General features: G+C 38.0%; 1 protein-coding gene across 1 annotated transcript in view; it reads right to left on the minus strand.

Moving 5' to 3' along the window:
• PTPRR (protein tyrosine phosphatase receptor type R) overlaps positions 1-23,569 on the minus strand; it is a 355,260-nt gene that overhangs the window by 27,679 nt on the left and 304,012 nt on the right. The window contains 3 exon segments of the mRNA XM_042782488.1: positions 5,864-5,977; positions 10,640-10,797; positions 12,382-12,492. Of these exon segments, the coding sequence (XP_042638422.1) occupies positions 5,864-5,977; positions 10,640-10,797; positions 12,382-12,492 (383 nt within the window).

The following is a 23,569-nucleotide window of genomic DNA, read 5'->3' on the forward strand; positions in this document are numbered from 1 at the left end:
TGAACTGGTGCAACCATTTTTTAATTATTTTCAACAAAACTTTACTTGCATGTGATAGTAATGATTTGTTCAATAATTTCCACATTCTGTTGGATCACTTTTCTTAGGAATGGGCACAAGTATGGATCTCTTCCAATCAGTTGGCCCGGTAGCTGTCTTCCACATTTCATGGCATAAACAAGTGAGTGCTTCCAGTGTTGCATCCATCTGTCCAAATATCCCAGTGTGTATGCCATTAATTCCCGGGTTCTTGATTTTCATCAATTCCATCAGTGCAGCTTGGACGTTTTCCTTCAGTACCATCAGTTCTTGATCATATGCTGACACTATTTTTTAAATTATCTTCAGTCAAATTTTACTTGCATGTGATAGTAATGATTTGTTCAATAATTCTCACATTCTGTTGGATCACCTATCCTAGGAATGGGCACAAATATGATTCTCTTCCAATTGGTTGGCCAAGTGTCTGATTTCCAAATTTCTTGGCATAAATAAGTTAGTGCTTCCAACATTGCATCCATTTGTTGAAACATCTCAATGCTATTCCATTGAATTCCTGGAGCCTTGTTTTTCACCAGTTCCTTCAGTGTAGCTTGGACTACTTCCTTCAATACCATCAGTTCTTGATCATATGCTGCCTACCAAAATAGTTGTACATCAACCAATTAGTGAGCCAAAATGGACTGATACTGACCATTTTGAATCAGATAATCATATGTTCCACTATGCTAGGAATGACAAATTGAAAAAGAATGGCATCACATTCATCATCCCAAAGAACATTTGAAGATCTTCTTGAAGTACAGTGCTGGCAGTGATTACGAAAACCAAACTCCCTGCCATTGAGTTGCTGACTCACAGCAACCCCCTTTGGGTTTCCAAGGTGGTAGATTTTTACGGAAGTAGATTGCCCCGTCTTCCTTCCACAGAGTGGCTGGTGGGTTTGAACCACCAGCCTTCTGGTTAGCAGGTAAATGCCTTAGGCCACATGCCACCAGAGCTAGTGATAGGATGATATCCATACACTTACAAGAAAAACTAGTTAATACTTTTGTTATTCAAATTTATGCACCAATCACTAAAGCTAAAATGAAGAAATTGAAGATTTTTACCAACTTCTGCAGTCTGAAATTGACCAAGCATGCAATCAAGATGCACTGATAACTACTGGTGATGGGAATGTGAAAGTTGGAAACAACGAAGCATCAGTAGTTGGAAAATATGGCCTTGGTGACAGAAATGATGCTGGGGACTGCATGATAGAATTTTGCAAAACCAATGACTTATTCATTGCAAATACCTCTTTTCAACAACATAAACAGCAATTACACATGTGGACCACATGGGTAATACACAAGAATAAGAATACACAAGAATAAGAACAAATATATCTGTAGAAAGAAATGATGGAGAAGCTCAATGTCATCAATCAGAACAAAGCCAGGGCCCAACTGTGAAACATAGCATCAATTGCTCAAACGCAAGTTTAAGTTGAGGCTAAAGTAAATTAAAACAAATCCATGAAATCCAAAATATGACCTTGAAAATATCCCACCTGAATTTGGAGACCATCTGAAGAACAAATTTGAAGCACTGAACACTAATGACGAAAAACCAAACAAGTTGTGGGATAATATCAAGGACATATCATACATTAAGAAAGCAAAAGTTCATTGAAAACACGGGAAAGAATGAAAAGACCATAATGGATATCAGAAGAGACTATGAAACTTGCTCTTGAACAGAGAGTAGCTAAAACAAATGGAAAAAATGATGAAGTAAAAGAAGATTCAAAGGGCAAGTAGAGAAGACAAAGTGAAGTATTACAATGAAATGTGCAAAGGCCTGCAATTAGAACATCAAAAGAAAGGAACAGGTTCAGCGTTTCTCAAACTGAAAGAACTGAAGAAAAAATTCAAGTTTCAAATTGCAGCGTTGAAAGTTTCTTGGGTAAAATATTGAACAATGAAGGAAGCATGAAAAGAAGATGGAAGGAATACAGAGTCCCTGTACCAAAAGAATTGGTTGATGTTCATCCAGTTCAGGAGGTAGCATATGATCAAGAACTGATGGTACTGAAGGAAAAAGTCCAAGCTGCACTGATGGAATTGATGAAAATCAAGACCCCAGAAATTAATGGCATATGCACTGGGATGTTTGGACAGATGGATGCAACACTGGAAGCACTCACTTGTTTATGCCATGAAATGTGGAAGACAGCTACCGGGCCAACTGATTGGAAGAGATCCATACTTGTGCCCATTCCTAAGAAAAGTGATCCAACAGAATGTGGAAATTAGTGAACAAATCATTACTATCACATGCAAGTAAAATTTGGCTGAAGATAATTTAAAAAATGGTGCCAGCAGTACATCCATAGGGAACTTCCAGAAATTGAAGCCAGATTCTGAAGAGCATGTGGAACAATGCATGTCATTACTGATGTCAGATGGATCATGTTTTAAAGCTGAGACTACCAGAAAGATGTTTACCTGTGTTTTATTGACTATGCAAAGGCATTCTACTGTGTGGATCATAACAAATTATGGATAATGTTGCGAAGAATGGGAATTCCATAACACTTAATTGTGCTCATGAGGAACCTGTACACAGACAAAGAGACTATTGTTCAGACAGAACAAGGGCATACTACATGGTTTAAAATCAGGTAGGATGTGCATCAGGGATGTATCCTTTCACTATACTTATTCAATTTGTATGCCGAGTAAATAATTCAAGAACCTGGACTATATGAAGAACACAGTATCAGTATTGGAGGAAGACTCATTAACAACTAGAAATATGCAGATGACACAATTTTGGTTGCTGAAAATGAAGAAGACTTGAGCATTTACTGGTGAAGATCAAAGACTATAGCTTTTGGTATGGATTACATGTCAACATAAAGAAAACTAAAATCTTCACAACTAGACCGACAAATAACATCATCATGATAAATGGAGAAAAGATTGATGTTTTCAAGGATTTCATTTTACTTGGATCCACAATCAATGTCCATGGAAGCAGCAGTCAAGAAATCAAAGGCTGTATCACTTAGTGCAAATCTGCTTCAAAATACCTCTTTACAGTGTTAAAGATCAAAGATGTCACTTTGAAGACTAAAGTGTGCCTGACCCATGCCATTGTCTTTTCAACTGATGTATATGCGTGTGAAAGCTGGACAATGAATAAGGAAGACTGGAGAAGAATTGATGCATTTGAATTATGGTGTTGGCAAAGAATATTGAATATACCATGACAGCCAGAAGAAGAAACAAATCTGTCTTGGAAGAAGTAAAGCCATAATGTTCTTTACAAGGAAGATTGGTTAGACTTCGTTTACAGTACTTTGATCACGTTATCAGGCGGGACAAATCACTGGAGAAGGATGTCATGCTTGGGAAAGTACAAGGTCAGGGAAAAGAGGAATACCTCACACAGATGGATTGAAGTAGTGCCTGCAACAGTGGGTAAAAGCATAGCAATGATTGTGAGGATGGCACAGGAGTTGTCTGTGTTTAATTCTGTTACACAGGATCACTTTGAGTCGGATCCGACTCCACGACACCTAGCAAAAACAATAATGCATAGGATATGGAATTTTATGTATTCCATTTCATTTGTAACAGCTTCAATTTTACTAGATTCATACTTTGTACATTCTACATTCCAATTGTTAATGGATGTTTGCATCTGTTTCTTCTCATTTTGACTCATGCTGCATCACTAAATGAATGTCCAGAAAGATTTACTCCAACATGTCATGATGGTTGACACTACTTTGAGGAGGCAGCTTTTCCCCAGTTGTATTTTGAGTGACTTCCAGTCTGAGGGGCTCATCTGGCACTAAATCAGACAATGCTCCATTGCTATTCATAAATTTTTCACTCAATTTTTTCAGAAGTAGATTATCAAATCCTTTTTCCTAATCTGCCTTAGTCTGGAAGTTATGCAGACATCTGTTCACCAAGGGTGACTCTCCTGGTATTTGAATTACTAAAGTGAGAACTTCCAGCATCACACCAGCAAACTGACAATTGTGTGGTGTTGTAAACATTGTTAATAAATCTGACTAAAGTTGATTGAGTGCTTGTTATGTCCTAGACACTTTACATAGATTATCTCATTTAATCTTTACAACAACTGTATGAGGTAGATGCTATTATAATTTCCATTTTTCCAGAAAAGAAAATGGAGGCATGGGTAAGTTTATTAATTTGCCTAAGGTCATACGATCAGAAAATTGTGGGAGCTAGGATGCAAACCCAGGTGATCTCTTTCTACAGCTCTGAATCTTAACCAGCATGATGAACAGCCTCTATTAAGTGAGTCAACATTAAGAAGCAAAAGAAAAGAAATATGTACTTATAAAAATTTAAAGGCTATTATTTAAAAGGAGACAAGGCATGGTTTTCTACATGGTATGGGAAGATGCCTGAGAGAAGAAAATTCAACCCACTGTAGAAGTACAGAAGAAAGAAACCTAATCTGGACTGGAGGATTTTAATTTTTAGAAATAGGAGGATTTTTTTAAATAATTTTAATAATGGTGATGGCAATGATAACATAGCGAACATTTATTGAAGCCTTACTATGCACCAGGCCCTGTTCTACGTGCTTTACATGTATCACCTCATTAGATTTTCAGAACAATACTTTTGTCCCTTTTAGTTGAATGAATTTTAAAAGTAACTATATAGTTTCAGTTTTAGGAAAGTCCAGGTCACAGGGCTGAAGTCCAAGAGGTTCAGCTCCCAAAATCCTCTTTGTTTTATTATTTCATAGCATTTATTTCTATCTGAAATTATGTTTATTTCTTTGCTTGTTTTTTAATCTCTCTGTCAACATGTAAACTCTGAGAGAGCAAGCAGATGGGCCTCACTCATCTTGTTTAATGCTGTGTTCACAGCATTGAGAACAATTCCTAAGATATAGGAGGTGAGTAATAATTATTTACTGTATAAGTGAGTGAAGCAAACCCAATCTTTTTAGCATTTCAGAAGAAGTGCTTTTCCACTATACTGAATTTCTGACCATAGAGGCTGGCTACTCATACACTCCTATGGCATCTTTCTCTCTGTACCTTCTCTCAAAGAACATCTGTTCACTTTCTATATCGATGACTCATCTATTCATTGACCCAAGCACAATTAGTAATGGAGAAAAGAAGAGAGTTTTTTTTGTTGTTGTTTATTTTGTCTTCAAAATATAGTATACAAGTCATCACAAAAGTGATTGAACCATCTATATATAAAAGAACAAACGTAACACACTGCAGTGGAGTTGGATCTGACTCATTGTGACCCCTCCTTGGGTTTCTGAGGCGATATCACTATGGAAGTAGATTGCCCAACTTCCTTCCAGGGAGTGACTGGGGGTTTGAACCGCCAGCCTTCTGGTAAGCAGTCAAATGTCTTAGGCATTATGTCACCAGAGGATCAAGATCCTAAAGTAAATGACTAAGTCAAATGAGAGTACATATAAAGGAATTTTTTGTAGTTAGGTACTGCTGAGTTGGCTGCAACTCATGGTGACCTTATGTATGATAGAACATAACATTGCTTGGTCCTACACCATCCTAACATATAAAGAAAGAAAAGCTACTGGTATAAACAATCAGTATTAAAAATGTAGAAAAATTAAGCCTGAGCTTTAGTTTTTGAACTTTTTGGCAGTTATAAGTAACATGTTCTCAGAGACTTTTAATGTAATGTATATTCTTATGCATTTTACATAAATCTCTGTTGAGATTGAGGACTTGAGAGCCTGGGATGGTCACAAAGTCATCTTGATCAGATCAGATTGTGACTCATAATACTCCTCTGAAGTGAAGTCTCCATTACATACCCCCTCAAACACTCACCTGTCTACACGAAGCTGGCAGACAATGCTTAGTGTATCAACAACTCCTTCTTCTTTCAACTGTCGACAGCCAATGGATGTAGCAATGAAACATCCAGTTCTACCTATCCCTGCACTGAAAAGAAAAAAATAAAGAGTAAAAAGATGGAGGAAAGAGGACAAAGGTAAATTATATTCTTTCAAATTGGTAATTTTAAATCTGAAACAATAATCGGAAATAATAAAATGGCTCTCATATATTGAATAATATAAGCCAGGCCTTGAGCTGAATGCTTAAAGTACATTGTTTCATTTAGTTTTATGTACTTAGGATCAGGTCAGAAGGAAGGTTGGGCAATCTACTTCCGTAGTGATACTGCCTCGGCAACCCAAGGAGAGGTCGCTAAGAGTTGGGTCTGACTCGATGGCACACAACCACAACAACAACTAGGATCAGGAGCCCTGGTGATGCCATGGGTAAGTGCTTAGCAGCTAATGAAAAGGTTGGACACTCGAACCAACTTAGCAGTTAAAACCCACTCAGCAGCTTTCTGGGTAAAAGACTTGGAGATCTGCTCCCATAAAGGTCACAACATAGCAAACCCTACATGGCAGTTCTACTCTGTCACATGAGGTCATTATGAATGGAAATTGAATTGAAATCGACTTGACAGCTCCTAACAACAATAATAGTAGGATAAGTGTTGGGGGAGAGAGGTGATGGGTGACAGAAGAGTGAGAAAGGCAATGCATTCTAGAAAGAATAATCCTGATTCAGGTGAAGGATCGGCAGTAGGAAGGTGGGGAAAGACTTTAGGCATCCAAAAATGTGAGTCTGGAGGACTGCGGTTGAAGAGTGACCAAAGTAGAAAGTCAAAGCTGACCAGGCCTTGAGTATTGAAGAATGGTGGTACCACTGAACTAAAAGAGGATTCTGGAATAAGGGCTGATTTGAGGGAGAGAGATGGGGAGCTTGGTCTTAGATATACTAATGTTGTGGATTCTAGTGAATAGGTGGACTCAATTCACTTTATCAGAGGATGTGTCTAGAAGCAAACATATCCAAGTCATTTATATAGAGGCAATAGTTGAATAGAAACACTATCTGTCCAAGAGGCTTTACACATTCATTTACCCTAAACTGTATGCCCATAAACTCAACCTAATAAGGTCTTTCTCTCTCTTTTGGTCAGCATTTTTTTTTTTTTTAATTTTTATTGTGATTTGGGTGAAAGTTTACAGAGCAAATTCATTTTCCATACGGCAGCTCACATACACTATGTCTCATGACACTGCAATTTCCCATAATGCAACAGCTTCCTTCCCATTCCCATAGTTACCTCTTCCCTGTGTCCTTCCCTCCCATGCACTCCTTCCCCTAAGCTGTCTCCCTGTGCATACACAGCACTTCTATCCTTTCATGATTGATCTCTCCAAAGAGTGTATCTACCTATTGTAAATGTTCAGTTCATAAGCCTGTCTTTTGTTTGCTTGGAAGCCACAAGAGGGGGTTCAATTCCAGATCTGAAGGGCAGCTAGGGGCCATAGTCTCAGGGGTTCCACCAGGTCGGTCAGCAATCTTAACCACTCACAGTCTTTATGTAAATATTTCTCAAATCTACATCAATTTCTTCTACACTCTGGATTGGCATTTCATATCTTAGCTGGCAATCTTGACGTTGCTATTCTGCGCTTGCTTCAATTCAATATATCTAAATTTGATATATCTGAAACAAAATTCATTATCATTCCCCTCAATGGCATTACCAGCCAGTCACAACTTTCCCAGCCTAGAAATTTTGGAGCCATCTAAAGCCATCTTCTTCCTGTCTCACCTCCCACATCCAATCTGTTACCAATTATTATATTTTCCACCTCTGCTCAGACTTTGGGATCCATGCTTTCTTTTCTATAGACTATGCTCACGTTTTTGACATCTCCTTACTTTATGATTAAATTAAAGCAATGATCTCATTATGGTTTCCAAATCTCAAGGCTTTTCCTGGATGAATTTACCACACACACAGCTTTAGGTTCATATTTCTAAAATAGAGAGCTAATCATATTACTCCCTACTCCAAACTGTCCAAGGCTCCCATAGTTATAGAATAATGCCTAATTTCTCTAGTATGGTATTCGTGGCCATGTATAATCTGAATGTGACTAACTTTCAAGCTTTATGTCCTTCTGCAGTTCTCCCTGTACCTGTTCTTCTTTAAATCAATCATGACAATAAATGCCTTTTATTTTCCAATTTTTCTTTCTGTGTTAATCTTGATCAGAAATGCCCTCCACCAACTTTTAAAACCTTAAACACTAATTTCTGAAGACCTAGTTCAATATATTCCAAGTTTTAGATGTTTTCTTCAATATGCATGGCTGGAGTTAATAATCTCCTCTTTACATTCAAGTAACATTTGCTTTTCATAGTTGGCACTTGTTCCATGTTGAATATGAGTGCTAGAGGAACTGAGAAGATGAATGAGTCCCTTTTTATTGAGGTGTCTATACAGAGTATGTTTCATTGAAGAAATAGGATTTGAACAGTACTCTAATAATGACAGCAGTTTTGGTTATCATGACTGAGGAAGAATATTCCATGTGGGAGAATGGTATAAGAATACATGCATAACAGGATATATGATGCATGATAATGAATAAACAACTTGGCTTAAAGATAGTTATTTTACAGGAACAGTGGGAAATAAGACAGGCAAGGTACAATAGGGCCTGTGTCATTGCCATAAGTTGCTGTTGTGTCAATTCTGACTCATGGAAACTCCATGTGTGTAGCATGGCAACCCCCCGTGTGCAGAGAGAACCCCATAAGGTTCTCAAGGCTGTGATCTTTCAGAAGCAAATCGCCAGATCTGTCTTCCCAGGTGCCTGTGGGTGCATTTGAATTGCCAACCTTTTGACTAGTAGTGGAGTACTTAACAGTTTGTGCAACCCAGATTGGCATTGGGGTCTATAAACAACAACAACAAAAAAATCACACTCACTACCACTGAGTCAATTCAACTCATAGCAACCCTCCTTGGGTTTTTGAGGCAGTATCTCTATGGAAGTAGATTGCCCAATCTTCCTTCTGAGAAGTGGCTGGTGGGTTTGAACTGCGAGCCTTCTGGTTAGTAGTCAAATGCCTTATGCAAAATGAACTGTTAAGAGATTTAGACCTTATTCTCTAGGCCAGTGGTACTTTTGATTTTTTAAGAATGAAAACTTTCTTTCCCCAGAAAAGTCATAGAAGCTTGTGTGTACTCAAAATTTGTCCAAACAATTTCAAGGAGTTCACTGACCCCTTAGTTCATACATAGGCCCAACATTAAGGACTTCTACTGCAAGCAATGAGAAGGCTTTGAGAAGTTTTGTATGGGACTTCATGTGATGACAAATGTTTTAGGAACATCAAGAGAAGTGCACAGGGTAGGTTAAAGCAGGAATGGGGTTTTTCATGTGCAATTAGCTGACTACTTCTGAAAACATGGATGAGGTCACAAGGGCCTGAACTAGGGTAGTTGGGCAGGAAGTGATTACAGGAGAAGCTTTGAAGGGAAAGACAATCTGGTGACTGATTAGATACTGAGGATGGAATTGAGAGAATGGCCAAAGATAACTGTCAGCATTGAATGTTGAGTGCCTGGAAAAAAGATGGTTTCATTCTTAGAAACTGTAATCAGAAGGGAAACTGGTTTTATAAGGGAAGTGGCTAGTTGGTTTTTGATATCCTATTTTATGATTTTGGGGGGGGAGTAGTTCTACCTCTAAAATACAACCAATTAGGTTGCTTTTCCTCAACTCCAAACTACATTTAGGATAAACCAAGCATGTTACATTTAGGATAAGATCCTCTGCTAGAAGCCAGATAATGACCTCTTTGGATAAATGAACAAAAAGAAAATTTTATTTTTAATTAACTCATAAAGGTCCAAAAACTAACACAGTACTGTTAAAGAATAATAAAGAAGCTAAAATGATCATTTAAAGTAATATATTTTTATTTATTGAAAGTATTATCAAAAACTGTCTTAATAGACTTATGAGAAGGTTAAACAAAGCAACACAAATTATTTTGAGAAAGTATGGAGATAGATGTCTGGTTAAATAAACAACCTCTAAATTACTTGCTTTAGTTTGGGTATATTAAAAGGAAAACAAGGGGGAAGAGGTATCAGTCACAGCAGGAGAGATTCAAGCCAGAGATTAGAGAAGGGAGCCATCACTGACCTCTGTTGCCTCTGTCACCCTGCAGCCAGTACCCCATGTTCTGGTAACAGCACTGTTTTCTTTTTGGCAAACTACCAAATTTATTTCAATCTGTTTTTTATGAGATAACTTTTACAAGAGTTGCCCGATTTTCACCAAATTTGTTAATAATAAATGTTATCCAGATTCAGTGTAAATACTGTTTAGGTGCCATCTTGGAAGAGCACAAAAACCATCGATGATTTCAAAGAAAATTTCTGTAATTCTTTGTGTATCTGAGGCTTATGAGACTAAATGGATAAATATAAATTTCAAGGTAGATGACTAAGCTTTCCTGTTCATTGAGCCACTTACTTAAAATTTACATGCTGTCAACCGTGTAACTGCTCTCTGAAAATGCCCTAAAAATATGACTTCATTTCTGTAATCATCATCTTGGTCAAGCTCAAATATCAGGAAGTTAATCAATTTCAATAAATATTTCATTTGCTAACAAGGTCACATCCAGGAAGCAAAACCCAACTCCCACCTACTGTATGACTTTACAGAGAATGGATAGTTGCTTAGGCAGATAGGATAGTTCATGCCTTACCTGCAGTGGACAACCACAGGCCCTCGGCCCACGGAAGCAAGTCTGTCTTCTTCGACATCCAGCATGAGTTGTAGAAGGGGCTGGGCACTGTCAGGAGTCTTGTGATCAGGCCATGAGGTGTACCAGTAATGCTTCACATGTTGGGTGTGACTTCCTTGCTGAAAATAGCAACAGCCACCAAACATTGTTCAAACCACAGTAATGACTGCTGTTTATAACTCCCAGCTTTCTGGCTACTTATTTCTGGGTGGAAAACATGTGGCTTTTTGGGAACAGAATTTTGAAGAATGCTCCTTCACCTAAAGAAAGGCTTACTATGCATATACTCATCTCAAAATTGACAGTCTCACCCTTACTAAATGGATATGTATGTAATATGGATAGTGTATACATAACAGATGATAGATATATGCTTAAAATTAGTTATAATGAACAAAATGGTAAATGAAAAATGTAGCCAAGAAAGAACTGGGATATTGTGTTTCCTGTTCTATGAGTGTTCCTGAAAGGTTATTATAAACATGTTAACCAATATACCAGTATCAATTCCCAAGCCCTTCTGTGTGGATTCAAAGCACCAAACTTTTGGTTAGCAGCCAAGCATGTTAACCATTTGCACCACTCCGGGATTCTGGCTAGCACGCTAAGCAGCTAATAGGAAGAAAGGCCTGGTGGTCTACTTCTGAAAAGTCAGCCACTGAAAGCCCTATGTAGGACAATTTGACTCATGGCAACATATTGTTGCCATGAGTTGGAATCGACTCAACAGCAACTGCTTAACCAATATAAGAACATTTAACTTTATATTCAGTCACTCTACTACTTCTACACTCATCCCAAATTCCAGTATTTAATAATAGTGAGGAATTCCAGTACCAAAGAACTACATGGGGTTGCTTGATTGAAAATGCCTTGAGCATAGGGTCAGTCTGTATAATCTTTGCAACCCAATGCCTGGTTGGGGACTTGGCATACACTAGGTACTGGAGGACATGTGTTGAAAACAGTTTTCCATAAGTGCCTTCCTATTCAGCATTTCTCAATAACACTGTAACTGCAGCTCTGCGTCCACCCTCTTCTTCTCTAAGATGATTCTGTCCCAGTGGTGATGTTCTAGAGAGTATTGAAATCTTTGGGATGATCATGCTCTAGAGCAAAAAATAATACCATGGCAACTTTCCTCAGTATCTGCCTACAGTAAGTTAAATAAGATAATTTTTCTATGACATAATCTTGTCTGGGGAAAGTCCCTATAAATTACTGTAACTCTAAATTTCTGAAGATCTCATCAACACTTCAGGCTTGTCTTGCCTCCCACAGCCACCCACAAGTGCAGATTTTCTCTTTTACAGTTTCCAGGTCTTACTTAAAGATGCTTAGACCAAGTGACTTTTAAAAAATTATAAAATAAAGTCATGGTAAGGTCTCTAGCATAAGCCCATAAAGACTTTCCAAAGGTTCAATCAAGGATGTGTTAATTATCCAAATTAAAAGATCATAACATCTCACATAATGAATTTCCTTCATATCTACTTACATTAATTTAATTATTCCACATATTTCATAGTAGCTGACAACCAAGAAATACATTAGGAAATGATTATAATTTCTCTTTGCTCTTGATAGTATTTAATGTCCTTAAATAAAATCTGTAGTACTTAAGAGCATAAATAATTTCAAAGTAGAAACATAAGATTATATCATCATACTCTTTGTTGATAACTATAGTATCATAATCTTACCTTTAAGACAAGGTTTCGAACTGTGTAGTTATTACACTCTTTCACACTGATAACTAGCACCTCAACTTTCCCGTATATGCCTCTCTTTTCAGGCCAGTATAGTACACATTTCTGGGAAGGGGAAGAACACAGAAAACATTAATGGTTTTCATCAGCCTTGAAGTACTTTTAATGTAAGCTTCTGAAAGATGATTTTTAATGAATTAATTTTTAAAAACCAAATATCAAGTTTTATAACTCTGTAAATATGCTGAAACTATTGTATTGTACATTTTAAACAAGTGAATTTTGTGGTATGTAATTTCTATTTCAGTGAAGATTTTTTCTTTTCTTATGTATCAATTTTTACTTGTGCCTTCTGTTAAACACTGTTGCTACTAATGCTATAAAAAACAGTAATTATAGCAAAATTTCCCAAAACTCCACAGAAAAATCAAGATCCAAATATTTGATTCATAGCTTATCATGTGACAACTGGAAAAGAAAGGAATGTTCTACCACAATGATTGAGGCAAGTTACATGTTCCTGCTTCATCAAACTAAAGTGTCTAATGAGAATAGCAGTAATGTGTTAGATGCCATTTCTCTTGTATGTAAAGCAGACATAATGCCCATTAATACATCTATAGTATTATATTTTCCAGGACCAATGGTTTCTTTACTTACTGGGTCCATTAAAATAAATGTCTAACATAAACATTTAAAAAATTATATTGTTGAACGGATCTTCATTGAAGGGCTTAATAAAAGCACTAATAGTTACACTGTAGGCAAGGCAATATAATATGGTGGCTAAGGTGTAGGCTTTGCAGTCAGAAAGCCTAGGTCTAAATTTTGGTTCACTTACTGATATGAGTACGTGAATAAGTTACCTAACCTCTCTGGGCCTCAGTTTCCTCATAATTTAATACATGAAACACACTTAAAAAAGCCAGGCACAGAGTAGTTACTCAAAATGTGTTATTATTATATTTTATAACTGTTGGATTTTAGATTTTTAAAATCTAAAGTGATTAGATTTTCATACATTAAGTATTATTTTATTGCTGTTATTATCAAGGCCACATCATTAAAAGAAAACCACAACATGAGTTTCAAGCATAAACAAACTCATGTTATTTATTATTTTACCTTTTAAACAACTGAAAAGCAATTATTAAATTTTTTTTTACCACATATTTTAATGATTAAGAATAGAAAGGACAAAAATTAATGTTTACTTGGAGTGCCCAGTCAAGCAGTGTTTATTTTAGAAATATTTTTAAAACGTTGTTGTTGTTGTTATGTGCTGTTGAGTCAGACCCGACTCATAGTGACTCCTCCTTGGATTTCTGAGGTGATATCACTACAGAAGTAGATTGCCCAACCTTCCTTCCGAGGAGTGGCTGGTGGGTCTGAACTGCCAGCCTTCTGGTTACCAGTCAAATGCCTTGTGTAGTACACTACCAGAGCTACCACTAATAATTTTCTCCCAACACATGCACATTTATGGAGAAATTCCTTCATCTGTTGCCTTCAACTGAATGTTTTAATACCAGGAGATTTGTTTATTCACATTTGTATCAAAGGCATACAAATCATAGTTGAAAAAAAAAAAAAAATTACTACTCATGATACAAAAAGGAGCTCTGATAGCACAATGCCTAACGTATTTGACTGCTAACCAGAAGGCTGGCAGTTCAAACCCACCAGCCACTCTGCAGAAGGAATGCGGGGCAATATACTTGCATAAAGATTTACTGCCTTGGAAACGCTATGGGGGTTGCTATGAGGCAAGTCACATGAAATCAACTTGATGCCCATGGTTTCATGCTACAAAAGAGCAGCAAAAGAACCACCCAATTACAGAATTAAAGGAGGAGACATGTAAAGTACCAGACACGCACGTCAAAGGCTGTGTCATGCTAAGAAATACCAAATACTCTACATGCGAGAGTCATGCAAGAAGTCACTTCATCTACTGGAGTCACTGCTTCTTTTATCCATTACAATAAAAAACACATTGCATCCTCCATGTTTTTATATTTTTTCAAACAAAACAAATTCTTTCAGCTCTATTTACATGCCACCCCACACCCAAACCCATCAGGTAAGCAGGCTAAAGGCTTACTCTTCCTGACATCATGCTAACATTAAGAAGTCTTTTAAAAACAGAGTAACTGATTCTCCCTCACATTTACAGGTGGCCAAGTGTCTAAAATTCCCTGGTTTGTTAAAGGTAATCATACTGACCAGTTTGCCTGGTTTCTTTCAAAAGAGCATCAATTATTTTACTGCAAAGCCTGGGCTATTGTAAATCTTAAAGCTCAAGTCTCCTAGGTCGGTCCAAGAAGAATGACAAAGATCTTTATCTTGAAAAAGGTATTGAGCAAGAAAGAGGCAATCAGTCTGAATACGCACCCCATTGTCCATGGTCAGACCTGAGCAGCAGGCAGCTCTTTAGGAAGGTGTCTCTCAAGTTTGGGAAAAAAACACCATGAAGCTGGAGTTTGCAGCCTGCACCCAGATTTTTAACAATACTGGAGCAACCCTTCTGCACCTACTTCACAAATGGAAGTGCTGCTTGCTTCTCTGCCAAGCTTGCCGGGGCCCTCTTGAATGTTTTTCTTGACTCTTTACCAAAAAAGCATTTGGCAGCCAACTCCCAGTAGACAATGCAATGTAACTTGTTCATTCAAACAACCCTTAATTAACATCCTATCTCCTTTCTGAGGTGCAATAGCTTATTTTTACATACTGAATATATCCCTCCACATCCTTTTAGGAGAAAGTAGAAAAAGAGACCAGATAAATGTGGGTGCTTTTGAATATGAGATAGGGGAGAGCTGCATATGTAGTTGTTCACAAGTTCATGTTCAAATTATTTTTGTGAAGAGCTTTTTAGGGTTTCTTTATTGTGCTAACATGAAATGAGAGAGACAGAAAATGCAAGGAAGGAAAATGCTGGCCTACAGATAATATTATGAAACCACACTAATTGTAGGTAATTGAAACTAGTGTGCTATTTAGCAGAATATGACCCCAAATCATCACTCTTTTTCAGCTAGCTGGGCTGATGCTTTTAAGCAAAATTTCCTATTAGTTCCAAGAATTCATAATTTGGGAGAAAAAGAGGTCTTTAGAGGATTTTTGTCTCTCTCATACAAACAAGTAATTAGTGGAACCCTGGCCAAAAGGCTCTGGACCTCAACTGGTCCTTTGTAACTTGTGCTTTATGGCAAAAGTAGTATGTCAACATAAGCAATGCAAACTCATATTTTTATAAGCTTTTTTTCCTTTCCCCATTCCCCCTGATTAGGGCATTTGTGTTTAAAGAAGAATTAGCTAGTAGTTTATGTGCCTGTTAAAAACAAAAACCTCTTTTTAAATTACTTTCCTTTTAGATTCTACATATTTAAAATCAAAGACATTTTGCTCTTTGAGTTAAAGACATGTAAAGACATTGACCAAACCAAAAACCAAACTCACTGCTGTTGAGTCGAATGCGACTCACAGCGACTCCTCCTTGGGTTTCTGAGGTGATAACACTATGGGGGAAGGTTGCCCAACCTTCCTTCCGAGGAGTGGCTGGTGCTAACCAGCCTTCTGGTTAGCAGTCAAATGCCTTAGGTACTATGCACCAGCACACTGGCCACTTGAGACACTAGAACAGAGTAGAGCCTTAACCCCAGAGACCTCTCTCTAGTTAACCTGTCTAGCAGCTCACTGGAAACGTTGCCATCTCAGGGTTTACCTTTATTTGACCTGACTCAGCTCCCTCAATATGAACAACCATATCCCCATGTCATTTGTCAGGAACAATCAGAGACAATTGTTAATGTTTCTACTGCCTCAGACAGCACTTAACATTTGAGACAAAGAAGACATTGGCCAAAGAATTTAAAAGGAATAACTGGAGAAGAGATGTCTATAGAAGGCTTAAAGTAAAACAAAACAAAAAAAAAAAAAAAGAAAGGATGCTCAGTTTCATTTGGGTTTTATCAGTATATAAGATGGGCAGAATGGGTCAGATTATCCAAAAGTGTTGGATTTACTCATATTCATAGTTCTCTGAGTGAATACTACTAACAGGCATAGGAACTTAATATTAAAGCACCTTCACCAACACTGTATCCTGTGCTCTCCACAATCCTGTGAGTTAAGGAGCTCTGGTGGTGTAGTGAGCAAGGCATTTGACTGCTAACCAAAAGGTTGGTGGTTCAAATCCACCAACACCTCCCTGGAAGGAAGATGGGGCAATAAAGATTTACCACCTTGGAAACCCAACGGAGGTCACTGTGAGTTGGAATCTACTCGATGGCATTGAGTTTGGTTTTTGAGTTGAATGAGTTAGAGCAGGTAGTAGGTATTGTCTATTTATTTATTTATTTAAATTTACAGTTAAGGAAACTGAAGCTTAAGTGTATCTGTAAGGAACTCTGAAAATTCCCTAAGAGCTTGAACACTCCAAACAAATGCCATTTTATGCATTAGACTTCTTTCCTTGATTTTCATTCTGTCTTCTGAAATACAGGCTCTTTTAACCTTCTTAATCCTAGGTGGTCCCAATGGCTAAGTGCTGGCCTATTAACCAAAAGGTTGGTAGTTTGAATCTACCCAAGGGCACTTTGAAAGAAAAACCTGGTGATCTGAAAAGTCAAAGCCCAAACCTTATGGATCACAGTTCTACTCTGAAACACCTGGAGTTGCCATGACTCAGAAATGACTCAACAACAACTGGTGGTACTTAACCACAGCATTAACCAATCCCTCCCTTCCCTCTGTAAAATATGCTGATGCTAAGCCTCTGTCCCCACCTGTTGAGCTGTGTGTTCACTAAGTTATACTTATTTGCAAACCTCTTTATTGTAGTTGGTACACATTATGAAAGCCTAGTAATTTAAGTAAATAGTACATAAATCAATGAAATATGAGGGTGAAAAGAAAAAAAAGAGTTGTTCTGTGAAACAGCTGAATAAGTTGAATACTTTTTGATTGAAAAAAAGAAAAGTAAGTAAAACAATAAAAAAATTGCAGTGAAATCAGGTGAAACAATTGTGGAAGTTTGTGCAACATTGTAAAATCTAGATAGACTCAGCACTTATATTATTTCATTATTTACTACTTTCTTATCTGGAATGGGAAATTTTGATGATACATTAAGGGCATGACTTATAGCAGTAGCTCTGGTAGCGTAGTACCTAAGGCACTTTACTGCTAACCAGAAGGCTGATGGTTCAAACCCACCAGCCATTCCTTGAAGAAAGGTTGGGAAATCTACTTTTGTAGTGATACCGCCTCAGAAACCCAAAGAGGGGTCACTGTGAATTGGGTCCGAATTGATGGCACATAACAACAACAAAAATATGATCTAGAAATGAGCTCTGGTGTCACAGTGGTTAAAGCATTCAGCTGCTAACCAAAAGGTCAGAGGTTCAAAACCACCAGCCACTCCATGGGAGAAAGATGAGGTAATCTGCCTCTGTAAAGATTTACACTCTTGGAAACCTAGGGGGCAGTTCTACTCTGTATTATAGGGTTGCTGAGGTAGGCAATGAATAAGGAAGACTGAAGAAGAGTTGATGTTTTTGAGTTGCGGTGTTGGCGAAAAACTAACAATCTGTCCTGGAAGAACTGCAGCTGGAATGCTTGTTGGAAATGAGAATGGCCAGACTTCATCTCACCTATTTTGGTTATGTTGTCAAAAGGGACCACTCCCTGGAGAAGGATATTTTGTTAGGTACAGTGGAGGGTCGATGAGAAGGGGGAAGGCCCTCCATCTCGTTGCAACAGTGGGCTCAGGTATAGCAAGGACTGTGAGGCTGGCACAGGAGAGGGCAGTGTTTCGTTCTGTTGTACATAGGGTCCCTATGAGTCAGAGCCAACTTGACGACACCTAACAACAACAACAACAACATGAGTCAGAATCCTCTGTGCCAATGGGTCTGGGTTTATATTATCTAGAGCTTCAACCAAATAAACAAACAAAAAAGCAAACTCACTGCCACCGAGTCGATTCTCACTCAGAGTGACCCCCAAGGTTGTAAATCTTTACAAAAGCAGTCTGTCCCACCTGTCTTCTGTGGAGCAGCTGGTGGGTTCGAACCACCATCCATTTGGTTAGCAGCCAAATGCCTTAACCGCTACACCACCAGAGCTCCTGAACTCCAACCATCAGAGCATTATTTTTTTTTTAAAAAAAAGACTGAACTACATAACATAAAAATGAAAAAATTTCATTATGAACAAATGCTCATATACATGTTTTGAGTTAAATAAAAATTGTTTTTTTTTTTTTCAGATTCTCCACTCTGACTCTGTTGATTAACTATGTCAGACAAGATAGCTTCTAACTATAGTTAGAAGTAAAGCAAGAGAAAACAACTTGAATATAGCATGCTAGATTAAATTTAGGTGCAAATTTATGTTTGAAATAAAAGCAGGTTTTGAAGATTGGTGAATAATATTGCTTGAGGTCATCAGCCTCTGAGTTTCTGGCCACTCTTTATTGTTCGAGCCATGAAATGCAATTAGGCTATTGACCATTGTTGGGTTAGGCTAGGCTCTGCTCTCTCCACCCTTAGGAGCCCTAAGTCAGAGGCTAGGCAGCCTTCTTGCTGCTTTTGCTGTGGCTTTAGTCTTTTCTCTCCCCTTCCAATGGACTCCTGTTTTCTTCTCTGATGAACAAAGTCCTGTTTGGGATCCTAATTTTTCTGGTGACTCCAGGTCATGCCCCTGTGTCCAAGTGCCTAGTGATAATCTCCATAATATCTAATACTGGTCCTTCAGGAAAGCAGAATACCAACCAGTGTGTCTTCACTATTTGCATGTTAGGTCGGCCTCCAACATTACCTTCCTTGACCTGGTTTGGCTTGACACTTTGCTTGTGGGACTTGGCTTGCTCATTTCATTTGGTTTTCGCTATAATGTATGAATCATCTGTCCATCCTACACTCCATAGATTAATCTCCAACTTGTGTGTGACTTCCTAAGCATAGTTCCAGGTCCAGACTTCCAAACTCTCTAATATTTTGAATGAATACATTCAACAGATTTTTGGTTTTTTTCTTTAAATCAGGTCACTGTACCGTGTATATCTCCTTCTTCAAGAGAATATGGTTAGAGATTTTAGCCTTGACTATAAGGAGCTCTGATGGCATAGTCTGTAAGGCATTTGGCTGCTAACAAGAATGTCAGCGGTTCAAACCTACCAGTTCCTCCAGGGGAGGAAGATGAGGCAATCTACTGCCATAAAGATTTATAACCTTGGAAACCCTATGGAGGTTGCTATGATTCTGGCTTGATGGTAAAGGTTTGGTTTGGATTGGGGTAAGCAATCATATACACACACTGCTCTCAGACTGCAATCACCTCTCACAACATAAGGAGAAGACTTGGGAAGGCAGCAGAGTGCAATGGCGAGAAGAAGGAGCTCAGGAGTCAAGTTGCTAGCCCTTTGGCCTTGGGTAACTTCCTTAGCCTTCTGATGTCTCACAGTCATCATTTGTAAATGGAGTTTACACATAGGTTTCTTGTAAGGGTCAATTCCTGGTACAGCATTAGTGCTCAATACAGGTTAGTTATTTGGAAGATCAAACAATTCAGTTTCTAGATTTTCTTTGTATATTTGATGAATTTTCTTGATTACCTAATTTGAACTTTAATTTTCTGGGCTAATTATAAATAATAAAGAAAACGTATTTCTATTTTAAGACATTTAGAATTTAACATAGCATAATTAACACTTTGTTACTAGTGTTTTATCAGAACATTAATTTTCTGTTCAAATGTATAGTTAAAAACTCTACTTCATTTTTAGCTACAATTAACTTATATTATAAATAGCCAGTTTCCCTCATCTGAATAATCATGAGATTTATTAAAAAAAAAACTTAAATGTGAGATACGCTTAACCAATATTTATATTGCAAAAAACTTTATTGGAATATATTTATTTAATTAAAGATATCTATAGTAGCTATAATTTGACTTGGCGAGGTCAATAATTACCTTCTTTTGTGTTCATAAGATTCCTTTAGGCTGCAATGAATTTTTAAATATATCTGCTAGACTAATAATAATGGTAACTAATATTAGCATAGCATTTTCTAATATACAAAGAGTTACCTATTGGTAAGACATTGGTTACTCTCTTTTGGCAGCCTTGCAAAGTAGGGGACTGTATTATTCTTATTTCACACAAAGTGTAAATTAAATCCCCTGATGTTTGCACTGTGCTAGATGCCTCAATGGGAGCTCTGGTAGCATAGTGGCTAAGGCACTTGACTGGCAACCAGAAGGCTGGTGGTTCAAACCCACCAGCCACTCCTCAGAAGGAAGATGGGGCAATCTACTACCATAGTGATACTGCCTTGGGAAACCCAAGGAAGGGTTGCTATGAGTTGGGTCCGAATCCACGACACATAACAACAACAACAACAACAGATGCCTCAATAAATTTTTCCTAAGCAACGGCTATCACTTTGATTCATCTCCTATTGTACTCCCCCTCCCATACTCAGGTCCAGCCAGACTGGCCTCCTTGTCCTCCTCAAACACTTCAGGCAACTCAGGGGATTGGCCCTGGCTGTTCTCTTTGTCTCACACTAGATCTAATTATCTAAATCTCTCACTTTTTGAGTAAATGCAATTGTATCAAGGATACCACAGAGGCCAACTTATTAGATATTGCCAACTGTCTCCCAGCTATCTTATCCTGCTCTATGTTTTCTTTTTCCTATAGAACCTACCAATCCTTGGAAGGAACGTTGGGCAATCTACTTCGGTAGTGATACTGCCTTGGAAACCCAAGGAGGGGTCACTATGAGTTGGGTCCAACTCGATGGCAAATAATAACAACAACAATAGCACCTATCACCTTGTAACATATTGTATATAATAGTTTTTCAGTTTCCTATTTATTATGTTTTCTCTTTTTAGATTGTAGATTCTATGAAGAAAGGGATCTTTGCTTGTTTTGTTAATAAAGATGTATTCTGAATGCCTAGACTAGTGCTTGATAACAGGTAATTGATAAATATTTGCTAAATGAATGAATTAATATGCACAAACACATACAGCATTGGATATTTTATACAGAGGAACTGTGTACTGAATGTCATTGAAGTTATTTGGAGAATTCCATATGCTTAAGATGATGGTATAATTAGATACTTGACTGTAAGGAGCTCTGGTGGCATAGTGGGTAAGGCATTTGGCTGCTAACAAGGTCAGTGGTTCAAACCTATCAGTTGGTAGGTTGTTGTTGTTGTTGTTATGTGCTGTCGAGTCAGTTGGTAGGTAGGTAGATTCAAACCTACCTACCCAATGGTAGTTCTCTACCATTCCTGGGGAAAACACTGGGAATATGTCCTTTAAAATATTCCCTTCACTTGGCCAGGTTATTTCTCATAGTATACCTTAACGATATAAACAGAAATGTGGACAAAAACTGGAAACTATCTGTTTAAAAGGAAATTCTCTGGTAATGTAGCGGCTAAGTCACTTGACTGCTAACCAGAAGGCTGGCAGTTCAAACCCACCAACCACTCCTTGGAAGGAAGATGGGGCAATCTACTTCCATAGTGATACTGCCTCGGAAACCCAAGGGGGGGTCGCTATGAGTCGGGTCTGACTCGACGGCACATATCAACAACAACAACAACAACCTACGAAGGAAGGTTGGGCAATCTACTTCCACAGTGATACTGCCTTGGAAATCCAAGGAGGGGTCGCTATGAGTCGGGTCCTACTCAATGGCACATAACAACAACAACAATTAGATAACTTTGATGTTGCCACACAATAAAATTCTAGTAGATATTTATAATCATGTTTTCAATTATTAATAATATTTAAAAATGCTCATCATATAGTGTTAAAAGCAGAATATACAACTGAATACAAAATTCTGTTCATTCCCATGACTTCAACCACTACCACTGAAATCTATCTCAAACCTATACATGTCTCCAGAACACTAGATCTGTACTTCTAATTGTTTACCATCCAAAGGTCCCCAGAATTCCTCAAACTTGTTGTTGTTGTTGTTAGGTGCCATTGAGTTGGTTCCGACTGATGGTGACCCTGTGTACCACAGAACAAAACATTGCCTGGTCCTGCACCATAACTCATAGTCGTTGCTGTGCTTGAACTCATTGTTGCAGCCACTATGTCAATCCATCTCGTTCAGGGTCTTCCTCTTTTGCACTGACCAACTACCAAGCATGGGACCATGACTGTCCCTCCTGATAACATGACCAAAGTACACGAGACAAAGTCTTGCCATCCTTGCTTCTTAGAAGCTTTCTTCTTTTGAGACACATCTGTTCGTTCTGGCAGTCCATGATGTATTCAATATTCTTTGCCAGCATCATAATTCAAATGCACCAATTCTTCTTTGGTCCTCCTTATTCATTACTAAGCTTTCATGTATACAAAGTGACTGAAAACACCAGGGCTTGTGTCAGGCACACCTTTGCTCTCAAAGTGACATTAAGTCCTCAGATGTAATATGTTCAAAACGGAGCTTATTTCTTCTCTCACACATATCATCCTGACCATATGGGTTGAGGATATCAGCAACCACTCCACTTCCCAAACCACAAATCCTGAAGTCCCATTTTTCCTTGCCTCTCTCACATTCAGTCAGAAACTGAGCACTCTAGCTTCCACCCCTGGAACATCTTTTAAACCTGTCCTCTCTTGTCAATATCATCTGCATTAGTTTAGTATCTTATTACTTCTTACCTGAACTGTTGCTACAACTTCTAAGCCTTTCTCTGTTTCTTCTTGCTTTGCTCAAATCCTAATTTTCTCTGCTGCTACTACTTATCTTTCTGAAATCCAAATAACATTACGTCACTTCGATTAAAAATTTTTTTATTGGCTCTCTGCGGCCTATATAGGAGCCCTAGTGGCTCAATGGTTAACTACAAGCCTGCTAACTGAAAGGCTGAGGGATCAAATTCACCAGCTGCTCCTTGGAAGAAAAGACCTGGTCTTTTCAAATAGCCTCCTACGCATGTGAGAACTAGACAATGAATAAGGAAGACTGCAGAATAATTGATGCATTTGAATTGTGGTGTTGACAAAGAATATTGAATGTACCACGGACTTCTAAAAAAATGAACAAATCTGTCTTGGAGCAAGTACAGCCAGAATGCTCCTTGGAAGCAAGAATGGCCAAACTTTTGTCTTGTACTTTGGC

Source organism: Orycteropus afer, unplaced genomic scaffold (genome assembly GCF_000298275.1).
Source record: "Orycteropus afer afer isolate SDZICR_OR568_19922 unplaced genomic scaffold, OryAfe1.0 scaffold00339, whole genome shotgun sequence".
Lineage (NCBI taxonomy): Eukaryota > Metazoa > Chordata > Mammalia > Tubulidentata > Orycteropodidae > Orycteropus > Orycteropus afer.